General features: G+C 38.4%; 1 protein-coding gene across 1 annotated transcript; it reads right to left on the reverse strand.

Moving 5' to 3' along the window:
- Nucleotides 1-1,520: 1,520 nt before the first annotated feature.
- plekha2 (pleckstrin homology domain containing A2) lies at nt 1,521-14,325 on the reverse strand. Its single transcript, XM_079251855.1, has 12 exons — nt 14,138-14,325; nt 11,878-12,038; nt 11,687-11,743; nt 11,445-11,493; nt 11,225-11,322; nt 7,272-7,403; nt 6,761-6,850; nt 6,614-6,682; nt 6,442-6,512; nt 5,587-5,650; nt 2,482-2,559; nt 1,521-2,348 (listed from the first exon to the last, which is right to left on the reverse strand). Exons 2-12 carry the CDS (start codon nt 12,016-12,018, stop codon nt 1,920-1,922), a joined length of 1,278 nt encoding a protein of 425 aa, XP_079107981.1. The 5' UTR covers nt 12,019-12,038; nt 14,138-14,325; the 3' UTR covers nt 1,521-1,919.
- Nucleotides 14,326-14,347: the final 22 nt, after the last annotated feature.

Below are 14,347 nucleotides of genomic sequence, written 5' to 3' on the forward strand. Positions count from 1 at the left end.
CAGTATTTAAACTGTTCAGTGGAGACATTTTCCTCCAACGCAACTGCACAGCTGCACTGGGAGACAGGGGGCATGTACGTAGGTCAGGACACAGCTTCAGGTATTTTTCCTAATAGACTTTGTACTAGATGTGTGAAAGACTTCAGTTAACACAGCCTCTGGTTACTGGATTGGCATGTATGTGCACACTAGATGTGCACATGTACACCTACAAAGCGTGCATGTGTTTAAAGTGGTGGGATGAAAGGGCAATTTTATTGTTAGCTGTGACCCTTTGCCTGTCTAGCAGTTGGGCATTTTTGCCTTTAAGGGGCAAAACACATAAAGGTCTTAATGCCAAAACCTCTATAAAACGGTTTTCTAGCGTATTACAAAACTTTTGTTAGTGCAGTTTAGTGTCATGTGGACTGACACATAGCACTAGATGGCTGAGTAAAACAAAGATATTCATGAAAAATAAACTTGGTTTTGAGTTGAACACAAACAGCCCAAACAAGAGAAATAAAAAGCATCTTTTAATGTACAAGAAAGAAAATGTACATGACACACAGGCAGATGAGTGCACACAGCTTCAGAGAACGGAAACAGGAATGAACAAGGGACCACATCAATTAAGTCATGAGCTGAACTTCAGAAAGGCTAAGACTACTGGTGTAAAAACAGTTTCTAAGGAAGCTGTAGTAACCTGCCGTGAAAGCCAAGGCAAAAACATATCAAAAGAACCACAAGTAAAAAAATACAAAATGCAAAGTGCAGAATTATAGTTCAGTTACCAAAAGTAGTGGCAAATCTTTCCACATAATGCTGTTAGAAGAGAAATCACATTTACATAGCTGCTGAGCTGAACAAACTGATGATCTGACCTTGATATTAGAAGTACCTTTACATAAAAGTACCGTTGAAACACTGCAGTCTGACTGTGGTACCATGCTTAAACATTAGAGGGGAGTCAAAGCTTGCAAAGAATTGATCTTTAAGCCAAGTTAAGACCCGGTTAAAACGTGGAGTGAATACATAGAAGATGTTTTAATTACAATGTTTGTTAATCATATGAAGACGATGTGATATTTTTCATATAATGTATGTCTCAGGATAAAAGACAGAAAAACACTGGCAGGCCCAAAAGAAACTAAAATATTTTGCAATATTTGTAAAATTATGAAAAATGTTCATGAAAAGAAGCTTATATATATTAATATATATAATAATATATATATATATTAATATATATAATTATATATAAATATATATATATATATATATTAATATAATATATATATATATATATATATATATATTTATTAATATATATATATATAATATATAATAATATATATATATAATATATATATATATAATATATAATATATATATATTAATATATTAATATATATATATTAAAACTATAATATATATATATTAAAACGGCATTAAAATGCCTTTAAACACTGCTGCTTCTTTGAAAATATTTCTAGCAGGAAACAGTCATAGTAAGATTGAAAAAAAAAAAAAGCCAAGAGAGCCACAAGCTCTAGAGTGCAACAAGCTGAAAAGCATGTGCCATGATTCTTAAATCTCCAAATACAAGTTTGGCTAAAGAGATTATTCAAGTTTTTAGAGGACGATGCACTAAAAAAACATAACAACCACAAAGAAAAAAATATTAAAACTTTTCACAGTCCTGTGAACAACAAACACTGTACCTCTGCCATCATTTTCCAGCTGGGTGCATCCTTCATCTATGAAAAAGCTACAACACCAGAAGGGGGCCTCAATCCAGATGTAACAGCGTGGAGCCAGGTCGTCACAGTGTCTCTTCATTAGCAGGGAATACTTTCATCGCCAGTCACATTCACCACAGCAAAACCAGTACCAAGACTTTAGTCCATACAGGCGTCTGATGAGACCTCTAAACTGAACTAGACATCAGTGGTGCGGATGCCATCATCATCCACTCTGAAAGGAAAGCTGTAGGCGGTGTGAGGCTGAGGCTGTGATCGGTGCCGCCGCCGCCCGCTAGCAACATCTGCTGTTGCTGTTAGGATTCCCAGTCCGCTGGTTGAAGGCGCCGGGGAGGAAAGGGAGTTGGAGGAGGACGAGGTGGAGGATGAGGTGGAGGAGGAGGAGAGGGAAGGCAGATTGGGCACAGAGCTGAATGCGCTATCATCATCTTCTGTGTCCAAGATAACAGGCTCACATGAGGGAACAGGCGTCCAGGGCTGCCAGCCTGGTGCTACAGAGCAGGATTTGACTAATGGAGGTCTCCGCTCATCACTCTGTTGACCACGAGATGCACAGGAGGCATTGTGACTTCGATAGAGGGAAGATGAACGTTTAAATGAAGAGCCCTGCAACCGGAGAGACACAACAGCACAGTTCTTACCAAGAATTTTCACTTCATCTTCAGCTCCACAAAAAAGAAAGGATTCACTTATTTTTGGTGTGTTGTTCCAAAAGAAAGCTGAAAAAAGGCCGAGTTACCTTTGGGGGACCTCGGAATTCCTGGATTTTCATCTCGATATCCCTGATCCAACCGTGCATCTCCGCCGGAGAGTCTGTCTATGTAGAAAAGAACCAGAAAATTAATTCTAGCGAGGCAGAAAGCCTGAATTATTTTCAGAAGAGCTACTGTATATTTGCTAATACCAGAGAACTTAAAAGAACATATTGTATACACAAAAACCTTTGTGATTTAAAATATGAAAGAAAAAACTATTCAACCAAGATGAGAGACACTGACTTGGTTATAACTTTAAACACATATTGCTATAAAAAAAAAAAAGCTTTACATTATGTATGTATATACGTGTGTGTGTGTGTGTGCATAAAATAATTATATTTTGCCTATTTGCCTCTCGTGTCCATTGTCGTCTACTTCGTGTACCCGGAGGGCAGTATAACAGCATAACAGATGTGGAGGAAAGCTACAAGGACCTGGACATACCACAGCTGAATGGCAACCATGAAGAAGCCACGAGGAAAGCTGCCACAACTAAATACCTGCAACAAGTGAGGCAAGTGCTGAAAAGTCAGCTCAATGGCAAGAACAAGATACCCTGCTGGAATAATAAGTTGGCCAAAAGAGGAAACTCAGACAACGGGCGTCAAAACACGGAAGCTGCTCACCATGCATGGAGGGTTCCACCCCAAGTCCAGTGTCCAGTGACTATACACTAGGCGCAAAGAAAGGGGCCGGGGACTAGTGAGCATCAAGGCCACTATCCTAGATGAAAACATCCAAGCTCTATGAACACATCAGGAAGAGGGCACCGAGGGATGAAGCACTTAGTGAATGTCTCTGACAATGGAGTTGGAGGAACACGAGATGGAAGAACCATCATGGGAGGAAAACACCCTGCATGGGATGTAGCACTGGCAGATCACCAAAGTGGCCGATATAAACAAGTCCTATCAATGGCTGGAGAGAGCTGGACTAAAGGACAGCACAGAGGCACTAATCATGGCAGCACAGGAGCAGGCCTTGGGCACCAGAGCTATCGAGGTCCAGATCTACCATACAAGGCAGGATCCAAGGTACAGACTATGCAAAAGAGCCCCTGAAACAATGCAGCACCTCACAGCAGGGTGCAAGATACTGGCAGGCAAAGAATACATGGAGCACCATAACCAAGTAGCTGGCATAGTGTACAGAAACATCTGTGCAGAATATGGACTGGAGACCCCTAAGTCCCAGTGGGAAACTCCCCCCAAGGTGGTAGAGAATGAGAGGGCTAAGATCCTCTGGGACTTCCAGATACAGACAGATAACATGGTGGTGGCCAACCAACTGGACATGGTCGTGGATAAGCAGCAGAGGAAAGCAGAAGAGATCAATGTATCCATCCCAAATGATGATATCAGGAAAAAGGAGCATGAGAAACTGGAGAAGTACCAAGGCCTCAAGGAAGAACTGGAGAAGGCCTGGAGGGTGAAGCAACAGTCGTACCCATAGTGATCAGAGCACTGGGGGCCGTGTCCCCCACACTGGAGAAGTGGCTCCAACAGATACCTAGTTAAAAATAAGACATTTCTGTCCAGAAAAGCGCAGTCCTAAGATACTAAGCTAAGATACTGCGTCGGACCCTCAAGCTCCCAGGACTCTGGTAGAGAACCCAAGCTTGTGAGATAAACAGCCACCCGCCTTACCCTGGGGTAAAAATAAATAAATAAATATATATATATTATATATATATATATATATATATATATATATATATATATGTGTGTGTGTGTGTGTGTGTGTGTAGACATTATTTCCATATGTTTTCATAATTCTAAGAGAAACAGTAGAATTCTTGGACTGTGTTTCCTCACCTATCTTTACCTGAGGACCCTTCATGCACATACTAAAAGTCCATGGACCCCCTGCCTCACCCATGCTGTGTGATGGTTTTATGCTTTAAAAAGTGAGATTCTGAGCAGAAATAATTTATTCTGTTACTTGTATTTCTTAAAACAGAGATAATGTGTGGAAATTGATCCCAATGGCTCTGAATATTTAAAGCCTTTGGGACCCCCTGATCTCTTTGGGGGACCCCCTTGGGGGGTGATGGACCCCAGGTTGGGAACTACTCCTCTATGATATCTGATACTGTATTTATAGTTATCTTAAAGTCTCTGTGACAGAAATATTCTAAACTATTTGTTTTATTTTTGTTCTTTTTTAGCAAGAGTGTTCATTGGTAAAATCTTAACTATATTTAAAGTTAACAATTCAGGATGCTCTGTAACTGTCAATTCAATGGAAAAGTTCCTCAGGAAGACAGCAGAGGCAAAAGCTTTTTTCTAACATTTATCTACCTACTGATTGTTAATTAATATATCAGATAGTTTGGTAAAAAAAATTATTTGAAATGAGTTTAGTTACTGGTTATCTGATTGATCATTTATTCAGTTATAAATAATCTTAATGAGAAGTTTGGGCCTCTTTAATCTTTTTTTCCAGGTATTTTTGTAGCCATTCAATTGATACTATATTTAGTAAGGAGTAATACATGACATCACTCATCAGTTACATTAATCCCAATTCTATTTTTATGTTATTCAACACTAAAATATAAAGGACTCCAATATTAATATCAAGCACAAATAAATGACTTCCTTCATGTTAATATCAGTGTTTCATTCACACCAGTGATTTCACTTTTACATGTTTTGTTTACCAAGTTTGTTTTTCACGCTTCCTTTTTGCTACGCATAGACAAACATAAAATCACTCGTGCCTGCACCCGGTTTCTTTCTCTCCTGGCTCTTTACATCTGATCCAACCCTTGCCATCTCAGTCAGCTGCTCTCCCAGGGGGATGAACAGGATATTATTGTTGTTATGGTAACAGATGGCTAGGCTATTCTCACAAAAACAAACTGTCCAAGCTCCTAAAAAAGAGCCCCCGGCTGCACACATCAGCAGCAGAGCATTTAAAAAACATGTCAAAACATCAAGACAGATACACCTGGGAATAAAACTGTAGGCCTTGTCTGTTCTTACTGGTGTAGCTCAATATAGATGACTCCTTCTTATTTAATTTACAATACACATTAATTGTCATTTTAAAACAATGTGATAAACAAAATAAGGGATTTTTACCTGGATATAGAAAGTCCTGGAGCTGGTGATGATCTCAAACAGGTTGTCTCTGAGCAGGAGGTCCCTGATGGCACAGAAAGTCAAGAATGACATAATCACTTAAACTTGCTTAAAGGTTTTTTGTTACTGTTTGTTATTTTACTACTATCACTGTCATCCTTGCAAATCAAATTTTACTTCAAGTCCTTAACTTTTCCACATTTACCAATACCGACTCAAGCTATCATGAAGTTCACCTTGTTTTGACAGTATAAAATTTGTTTTGGTACATGATGCTTATTTTATGTCTAAAAAATATAGATGTGAATATAATATGAAATGAAATATGAATGAAAGCTATTATGCATTTCATTCAAGAGAAAGCAAAACAACACAAACAAACAAAAAAAAAAAGCAAGAATGGGCCAGTCTCTATAAAAATAAAACAGAACAAAATTTAATTACGTTTTTTTTTTTAAAAAAAAGGAAAGAAATTTAAAAATGAGGGCACCCAAATACAACTTCTCACTCTACCTCAGGCTCTAAATACTGCAACATGAATGTAAATGTAATTCATGCAACATAAAGCGTCATCCTGCACTGAACAATCACTGTAAAAAATTTACTGCAACTAAGCAACTTTATTTTTACAACACCTTTCATGCTCAAGACAATTCAAAGTGCTTTACAGAAAACAAAATCATTAGAAATGGTACACAACACAAAATACATCCTTATTCAGTGTATTGCCTCTTTCTATGAACATTGTATTAATAGCTTTAATATTCATTTGTTTATTTATAAAACCACATGAAAAAACCAGATGGACAGGAATCTGGATCAGTACAGAATCTGACTAATTTATGCATGTCTCACCCCGACTTGACGAGACATTCGTGGACCTTTTGAATCTCTCTCAGTGGAATAGCTCGGAGAGGATCCTTGTCCTGGGACACATCCACACAAAGACTCCAGTCACTTCAGAGTATCAACTGGAGGCAGGAAATCAAAAAGCAAAGAAAAAAAAAAAGAAACGCAGTTCCCCTACCATTTCTGTCTTGTAGTAACTAACTGCGTTGTCATCCAGGGTAAAATACCGCCTCTTCCAGCTCTTCCTCTACAAACACACACCTCATTAAACTCTTTTTTTCATCCAAACACTGAGTTAATCTGGTGTTAGAGTCTGGGTACTCACCACATTTCCTTGTTTGACACAGTAACCACATCTCAGCACACCAGGCCTGTTTCCTTTCCTCTCCTTCCCGTCGGTCTCCTCACTCTCATTCTGAACGTTTCAACAGAACTATCTTAACATCCAGTTAATCACCGTCGCTGATAACTATCAATATTTTTAATTATGCAACCATCTCATGTAATTATGTTGTTGTCCATGTCTTATGTCACATTGTTGTTCATATATTATGTTATTATTGTTTTCTGTCCATGTATTGTGTCATTCTATGTTACAGTTTTTAAGTCCACCCACCTGCCTAAGGACCAAAGATGGAAATTAGCCAACAGCTATAATCTTGTATATTTAAGTTAAAATGTTTATGAATATGCCTGGTCCATATTCTTCACAAAATTAATTCAGCTGACTTAAACTCAATCAGCATGTCAGCTACACAACACAAGTTCTTGAACAAAAATGTTCCAGTCTGGCATTTTGTTTCAGTGGATTTACTGCTGCAGCTGCTCTGCTTTACCTGGATGGGAGTGTGCACCACCACGCCACCAATGATCTCAGTCTTGTAGGCCTGCTGTTTCTTCCCTCCCTGTGTGTCACTGATCACTGCACTAGCATCCGACCTCAGAGGTACAGGGCAAGATTTTGGAACCTGTCGACAAGTAAGATCTCATTAATAATAATGCAGACATGTAAAGAGAAGTCCCATTTCAAATTTCAATCCAGTAAGCAAACACGTTTGGGCCTAATCTATGTCACTTTTGGCATTTATGGTTCAGTTAAAGCACTGGTGTAGGTTAATTTGGGCCAAATATGACCCCAACGTCCTGACCTGGGTTTAACCGGGGTATGACAAGTGTTATGTGGCAAGATTTGTATCATCCCTCATGTCTGAAGTGCATGTCACTGAGTTGAAGCATCTAGACTCACCTTGAATCTACACTCTTACATAGATCTTACATGTGAGTCATGTTTGAGCAAAATATTCCTTGGTATATAAGAGTAGGGGTCTTGATGACAGAGCAGAAGAATTACAGGGTATTTTGGATCATAGTATCTTGCCAGTCCCAGCTACTTGGCAATCAAGTAAAATCAATTATCATTGTAGGTGTTTAATACATAGTTTGTAAACCATGTAAACAATTTTGTATGTAACTTGGGGCACTTGCAAATAGATGTTCAAATGCACACACATATTTAGAAGTTGTCCACACATAACAAGTTTACACATTCACAAATAACACAAATGCTAATAACATGCAAAATGTTTACCTTCACCCTCATATACTTGAATACTTTAATGTTGAAAAAGTTCCCATGCATACAAATCATAAAATACATGTGCACAAATCAACTGGTATGCATGAACAAAACTGCAACCACACACTGATCAGTTTACAAGTGAATGAGAGGTTTTGGGACTGTTAACACTTCCAGGAGGTGGTGGCTGGTGGAAAGCTGGGTCATCTGGATTTTCTTGTTTCTCATTCATGTAAAGCTGTTACACTATCTACCATCCAAATATTCTCTTTAAATTATGTTTTTACTGAATCAAGACTCCACATGTCAGATATGCTAGGTCATTTTATGAAAGCAGACCAAGTTAATTGACATATCAACAGACAAAGAGAGACTCTCAATCTCTCTTTGAATGTTGATTATTTGATAGATGTCAGCCGCTGATGCTCACCTGTGTTGTTCTGTTCACCACTGCAGTGTGTATGCTTTCTTTAACTATGGATATGTTATATTTAATTGCTATACAGATTGCTATAGATGTGATGTTATGATCAAGCTCGTCAGCTTGTTTCTGCAGAAGTGTTGTGAGGCAAGGACTGTTTTAATGGTTCAGCGGCAGACCAAAAGTCACATGACCTCACTGTGCATCAGATGTGTGTTGAACTGCTTCTCAGAAATTTGAATGGTCTGGCCCTGTCAGTGATTCAGTGTTTGAAAAGGTGTTTCAATCCCCCTCATGACAATATAATGACTGTAACACAATCCTTAGTCCAGTTACACAAGCAGCCCTTTTGATTAATTGTTCAATGTTGAATTGTTTTCTAACAATAACTACTAATAGTTACTAATAATAATAATAATTTTAGACCAAAAGTAGAGACAACTAAAAATTTCAACCAGTGTGATATTTCGTAAAAATTCCTATAATTTATATAGCAGGATAAATAATACATTACTTATCACCACAAAATATGGTTCCATTATAATGTTATGTACAAAAACATAAAAAATAAGCATAACTTTTACATGGCTCTAACAATTTATATTAAGTATGATCTCAGTCAGAAGGTAACTAGCTGTTATATTATCTATCTGTAGCCATATTTATGTGTTTTATATTTCCGCTGTGAATCAAAAAAGGCTGAAGGGAGGTGCAGTTGGTTGCTGGCCATGATACAGTGGTTTTATGTAGAGCTTTCTGATGCTATATCACAATATATCCACTTGACAAATTTTAATCTACATATCGAGTGAGTAGTGGAAAACCCCTTAAGGGTTGACAAAGACATCATCTGGATGGGACAATATGTTGCTCTAAAAACTATACACAAATTTCAGCATAAATGGTGCTTTTCCAGATGTGCAAGTTGCAAGTTCCAAAGGCACTAATACATGTTTCCACCATCAGAAAAGCAGGATTTTGAACTGAGTGCTGAACGTATTTACAGACAATGATTTTTAAAAAATTATCCAGAGCGGTGCCTTATTTTTCCTGACAGAATCCGGCTTGTTTTAATAAGGTGCTTCCTGAGTTTTGGCCATGCTTCTTACACAGAAACTTCTTCAGATTCATAAAACTTTTAATGATACTTGTGTGGTGTAGATGCTGGCATATTCAAAGTCTTTGGAAGTACACTGAACAAAAATATAAATGAAAAACTTTTGTGTTTGCTCCTTTTTCTCATTTTAGAGTGACCTGTTATTGTTGCCAGCCTGAGGCACTCCTGTGCAATAATCATACTGTCTAATCAGCATCTTGACGTCCCACATCTGTGTGGTGGGATGGATTATGCTGGCACAGGAGAAATGCTCACTCACACAGATTTAGACAGATTTTGTGAACAATATTTGAAGGGAATGTTTAGAGAAAAAATTTTAGATCTTTGAGTGCAGCTCAGGAGAAATAGGAGCAAACACAAAAGTGTTCATATTTTTGTTCAGTATATGATATTGGCATAATTTTTTCATGTTGTTTTGCAAATTGCCCATTTCTGTCTAGTTTTACTTAATCAGTGGAAGACTATTCTGCTCAGACGTGCTTATTTTATTTATTACCTCCACCAAGGAGGTTGTTTTACACAGCGTTTAGCTGTTTGTTTGTCTGTTTGTGTTCAAGATAACTCAAAAAGTTAAGGAGAGATTTTCATGAAATTTTCAGGAGTTGTTGGAAATATGAAAATGAAGAACTGATTTAATTTTGGTGGTGATCCAGATCTCTGTTTGGACCCAGGAACTTTTCAACTACTTGGTGGAGGTTTGCATTTTCGAGTGCTTTTCTAGTCTACAAATCCAGAACTATGTGGTTTCTAACCTCTTAAATATTGCAGAAAGCAGTGAACTCACATTCCAGATGTATCTGAGATGTTAACAATTTCATTTAGTATTGTTGAATAGAAACTGTATTTCAACTAGAATCCCATCTAGCAACAATGTAACATGTTTGCATATCATACTATTCATTAATATTGAACAGAATGAAAACTCTAGCAGGGGAACTACATTATTTGACTTTGATTCCATTATCATTATTTTGTTGCAAGTACTTTTGTTATTGTATATTAAAAGATCAATCATATTTATTTGTATTGGAGTGCCGTCCATTTCTAATATAGCATCAGATTTCTTCTTACATTTAAAAAAAAAAAAAAACTAACTCAGCTTAATGAAGACTTTTGATCTTAATTATTTCTGTAGTTTTCATTTCTGTGATTTTTTTTTTCTTTCTTTTTTTTGCTGGATCTACATCCTGTCCAAACTGTTTCACACAACTTTTCATTGAGGCCAAGTAACCTCGTAAAATACTGCAGAGCAGCCATCGATTGGGGAAGTGAAAAAGAGAGTTAGCAGCTCTTGCTTCCTGTATCAGTGAGCAGGTGAGCAATGACACATCTGGATGCCACTGGTCACAAAAGCTCACCACATAGAAACACAAATATTATGCAAACCTGCTAACTAAATTCTGACATCTTGACCACCGTGACGTATGTGTTATCATGCATATTCTTGAACATTCACAATTTCCCCATTCATCCAGTATGACAAAGGGCAATTGTGGGCAGCATGCAGGCTTATGCACACTGCAGGACCAAACTGGTTTCAGTATCACCACCGCACAGCTTCCTGTGCTAAGGTGGAAACAAATCCCCCATTAATAACTGCCTTTATCTCACCCCTCATAAGACATCTGGCTGTGCTAAAAATGTGTGTTTGTATGATTAGGTGTGTTGCACTTACAGTGATCTTACTGGCCTTGTTGAGAGCAGCCACCCAGTCTCTCATGTCAGTTGCATCATTGGCTTGAAGGAAGTAACGTCGTGAAACTGCATTTATGACTGCATAAATGGAGAGGAGTTTTATGAAATATCCAACAACCACACTATGTAATTGCAACACAAGTAAATTAAAATTGTATTACTTCCCTGTCATGATTTAGTGGTTTTATTAGAAAACTCACCAAAGCAGAACTCTGTCTTGGGCTTTTGCTTCGCTGTAGCTTCACCTACCTGGGGAGGGGGGGGGAGTGGGGGTGGGGGGGGGGGGTGGGGGGTGGGGGGAGGAGAGGTGAATTTTTGAGAGAATTATTTGGCATTCGGTAAATACCACATAACCTAAATATCTAGATTTGTGTGGTTAGCAGGTCAGAATGTCACTAAAGCCCACAGCAGAGGAAGAAAAATAGCTGAGCGAGTAGTTTACCTTAGAGATGTAGGTTAATTTCAGGCTGCCAACAAAGCTGGCTCCACTGGGCAGGTTCTGCATGCAAACACAAACACAAAGACTTGTCATTAGCTCAGAGTCCAAGGTCCCACGGCTGCTATTGATCATTTCCATTTCCTCTTACTGTTTTTGTAAATGTGTGTCATGCATGCAGCTTATGTGTAAAGCACCTGAGGATTGTCCATATACCACAGCAGAGCATTTCCTTGTGTGTCTAGGATGAAGTATCTCCTCTGGAAGCGGCAGCTATTCTCCTTTTCCTCGATGTCCAGGAAGCCACACACACGGTTCAGCCGGTCCACATATGGCATACTGCCACTATTACATATCACTGATGCAGAGAGACAGTTAAAAAGACTACAGTGAGAAAGATAACATGGCAACATGTAAATAGAGCAATATACCTAAAAGACAGAGTCAAAGACAGGCAAATATGAGGAGAAAAAAAAATCATCTCTCATTTAGTGTTCAAATACTCACACACACATATACACACACAGGAAGAAAGAGACCCACTCGCACTCAGCAGTTTTTCATGTGACGTGATTGAGGCTGAGCAGCTAACCCTGGAAGCCCAAGGCTGAGTTGAGGCCCTTCACCACAGCCAAAAATTACAGAGTGCACTTCGGATCTGCACACACGCACATTTCCACTGGACAGCGAAGAAGGAAAAGAAGGATGGAGGGAAGTGGAAGGTTGGTGGGAAGACATATTCAATAAATGATGGTGTGCCTGTGAGTCACTGAAAACCCATCCAGCTTAAACTTAAGGCATGCTGTTGATGTTTCGATACTGTTTTATCTCTGGCATGTCCAGAGATGTCTCATATTCCATGAGATTTTATCAATGGCATAAAGCTCATGTTAATTCTTTCTTTTTTAGTGCTATTATTTTTGAGAGAAGCTGAAAGGTTTTTGGCTCTGTGTTGTTCTCTCCATGTTACTCAGGGATTTCTAGGTGTTTTTTTTCTGTTACATCTCTCCAGGGTTATTGCAAAGTAATCATGATGACAAAGTGCACATTCTTGAATGCGACACATAAATAAATCTAAAAAAAAAAAAAAAAAAAAAAAAGATTTTTCAAAACATTTAGCATTTCACAGGACATTAAATTTCTAAGAAAATTTTTTTATGAAAGATACACATGTAATATGAATGGCTAGGCCACATCTGCTAAATGTGGCTTCACTAATGTGATATAAAAATATATAATCAGGCCTGAATAACTGTCCCTTTCTCTAATACTTTTGCAGGACTGAGTTGGCTCACAGTCCTCCACAAGACTTTTCTATGAAAAAAATCATACAAGTCACCCAACAGAGCACAAGACAAACAAAGAAATACCAGCAGACACACATCTTTGCTGTGTTGGTGGAACTCTTGTTGAGCTATTTTTAAAATGATGGGTAAGAAAAAATGTCTCATTTTGAAACTAAGCTGCACTGCAGATGCGTCAGTCATAAATGTTTGTCTTTGAAGCAGGTCAAACAAACAGAAGACTGTGCAGAAACTCGGGGTGTACCGGAAAAAAGAAAGTGGCACCGCACAAGTCACACAGGTATTAGTGCTGATACTCGCATCCCTACTCACACGCACACACAAGTAACCACACAAAATATATTTTGGGCATAAGAAAACATCTGGCTTAATCATTACATGCAGGGGGAATTGTGAGGTTTGGCAACTTTGGCTGAATCTAACCGAAAAATATAATTTAGAGAGGAGAAGACTTGAAGTACCCTGGTTTTTATTGAACTTTCACCCAGAGTTTGTGTTCCATGGCAAAATCCACTGCTAGATCACAGCACTGATATCATGTTTTAAGGCTTTAGACATGCAAGGGTTATGAAATGAAACCCTCCTACACTGCTAGTCAGATTTACAGAAGTGATAGTAAAAATGTTATAAATGGGATTCAAACTAACTTGTTTATAAGCATTAGAAATCAAAGATCAGTATGTTTTCATGAACACGGCTAAACAGTGCTATTTGGCACAATTATTTAAACTCTGAAATGTGAAAATCAACCTGTTGGACTTGTACCTTCTGCGGCTGGAAGTTTAATCGGTCAAATTAAGCATTTTCTAGATGTCAAGGGATGACTGACAGGTAGCCTTTTTTTTTTTTTTTAAATAAATAAACGGACTTTTTTAATTGTAAAAGTGACTGCTAAGTACATATCACCACCCAAATCCAATTTGATCGTCATGGGCGAACACACATGAGCATGAAATGAAATGTGATCAGGCAGAATTACTCACCAACACCTGACTCTGAAACATTTGTCCAGCTCAGATGACCTACACTGACTCACCAAGACTAAACGGCCTGCCATAGCCTACCTACTGTATCTCACGCGCACACACGCACATACACACACACACACAGAGAGAAAGTAGTTGTCATTAGGAGCCTGTGTCTACAGACTTACCCGCTGCAGAGTCCGTGTGCGCCACAGCCAGCGCCCCGCAGCCGCGCTACGAAGCACAGAGAAGACAGCCGACTTGGGCCAGCTCGATCATGGCAGATAAACTATTTATTTGTACTTTAACAACTTTTACAAACAGCGGACATCTAAAAGACCGGTGTGCAAGTGGCTCTTACACTTTCGTCAGTTTGTTTGTGAGATCGGATTACAGAA

This window comes from Telmatherina bonti, assembly GCF_933228915.1.
Source record: "Telmatherina bonti genome assembly, chromosome: 13".
NCBI classification, from domain to species: domain Eukaryota; kingdom Metazoa; phylum Chordata; class Actinopteri; order Atheriniformes; family Telmatherinidae; genus Telmatherina; species Telmatherina bonti.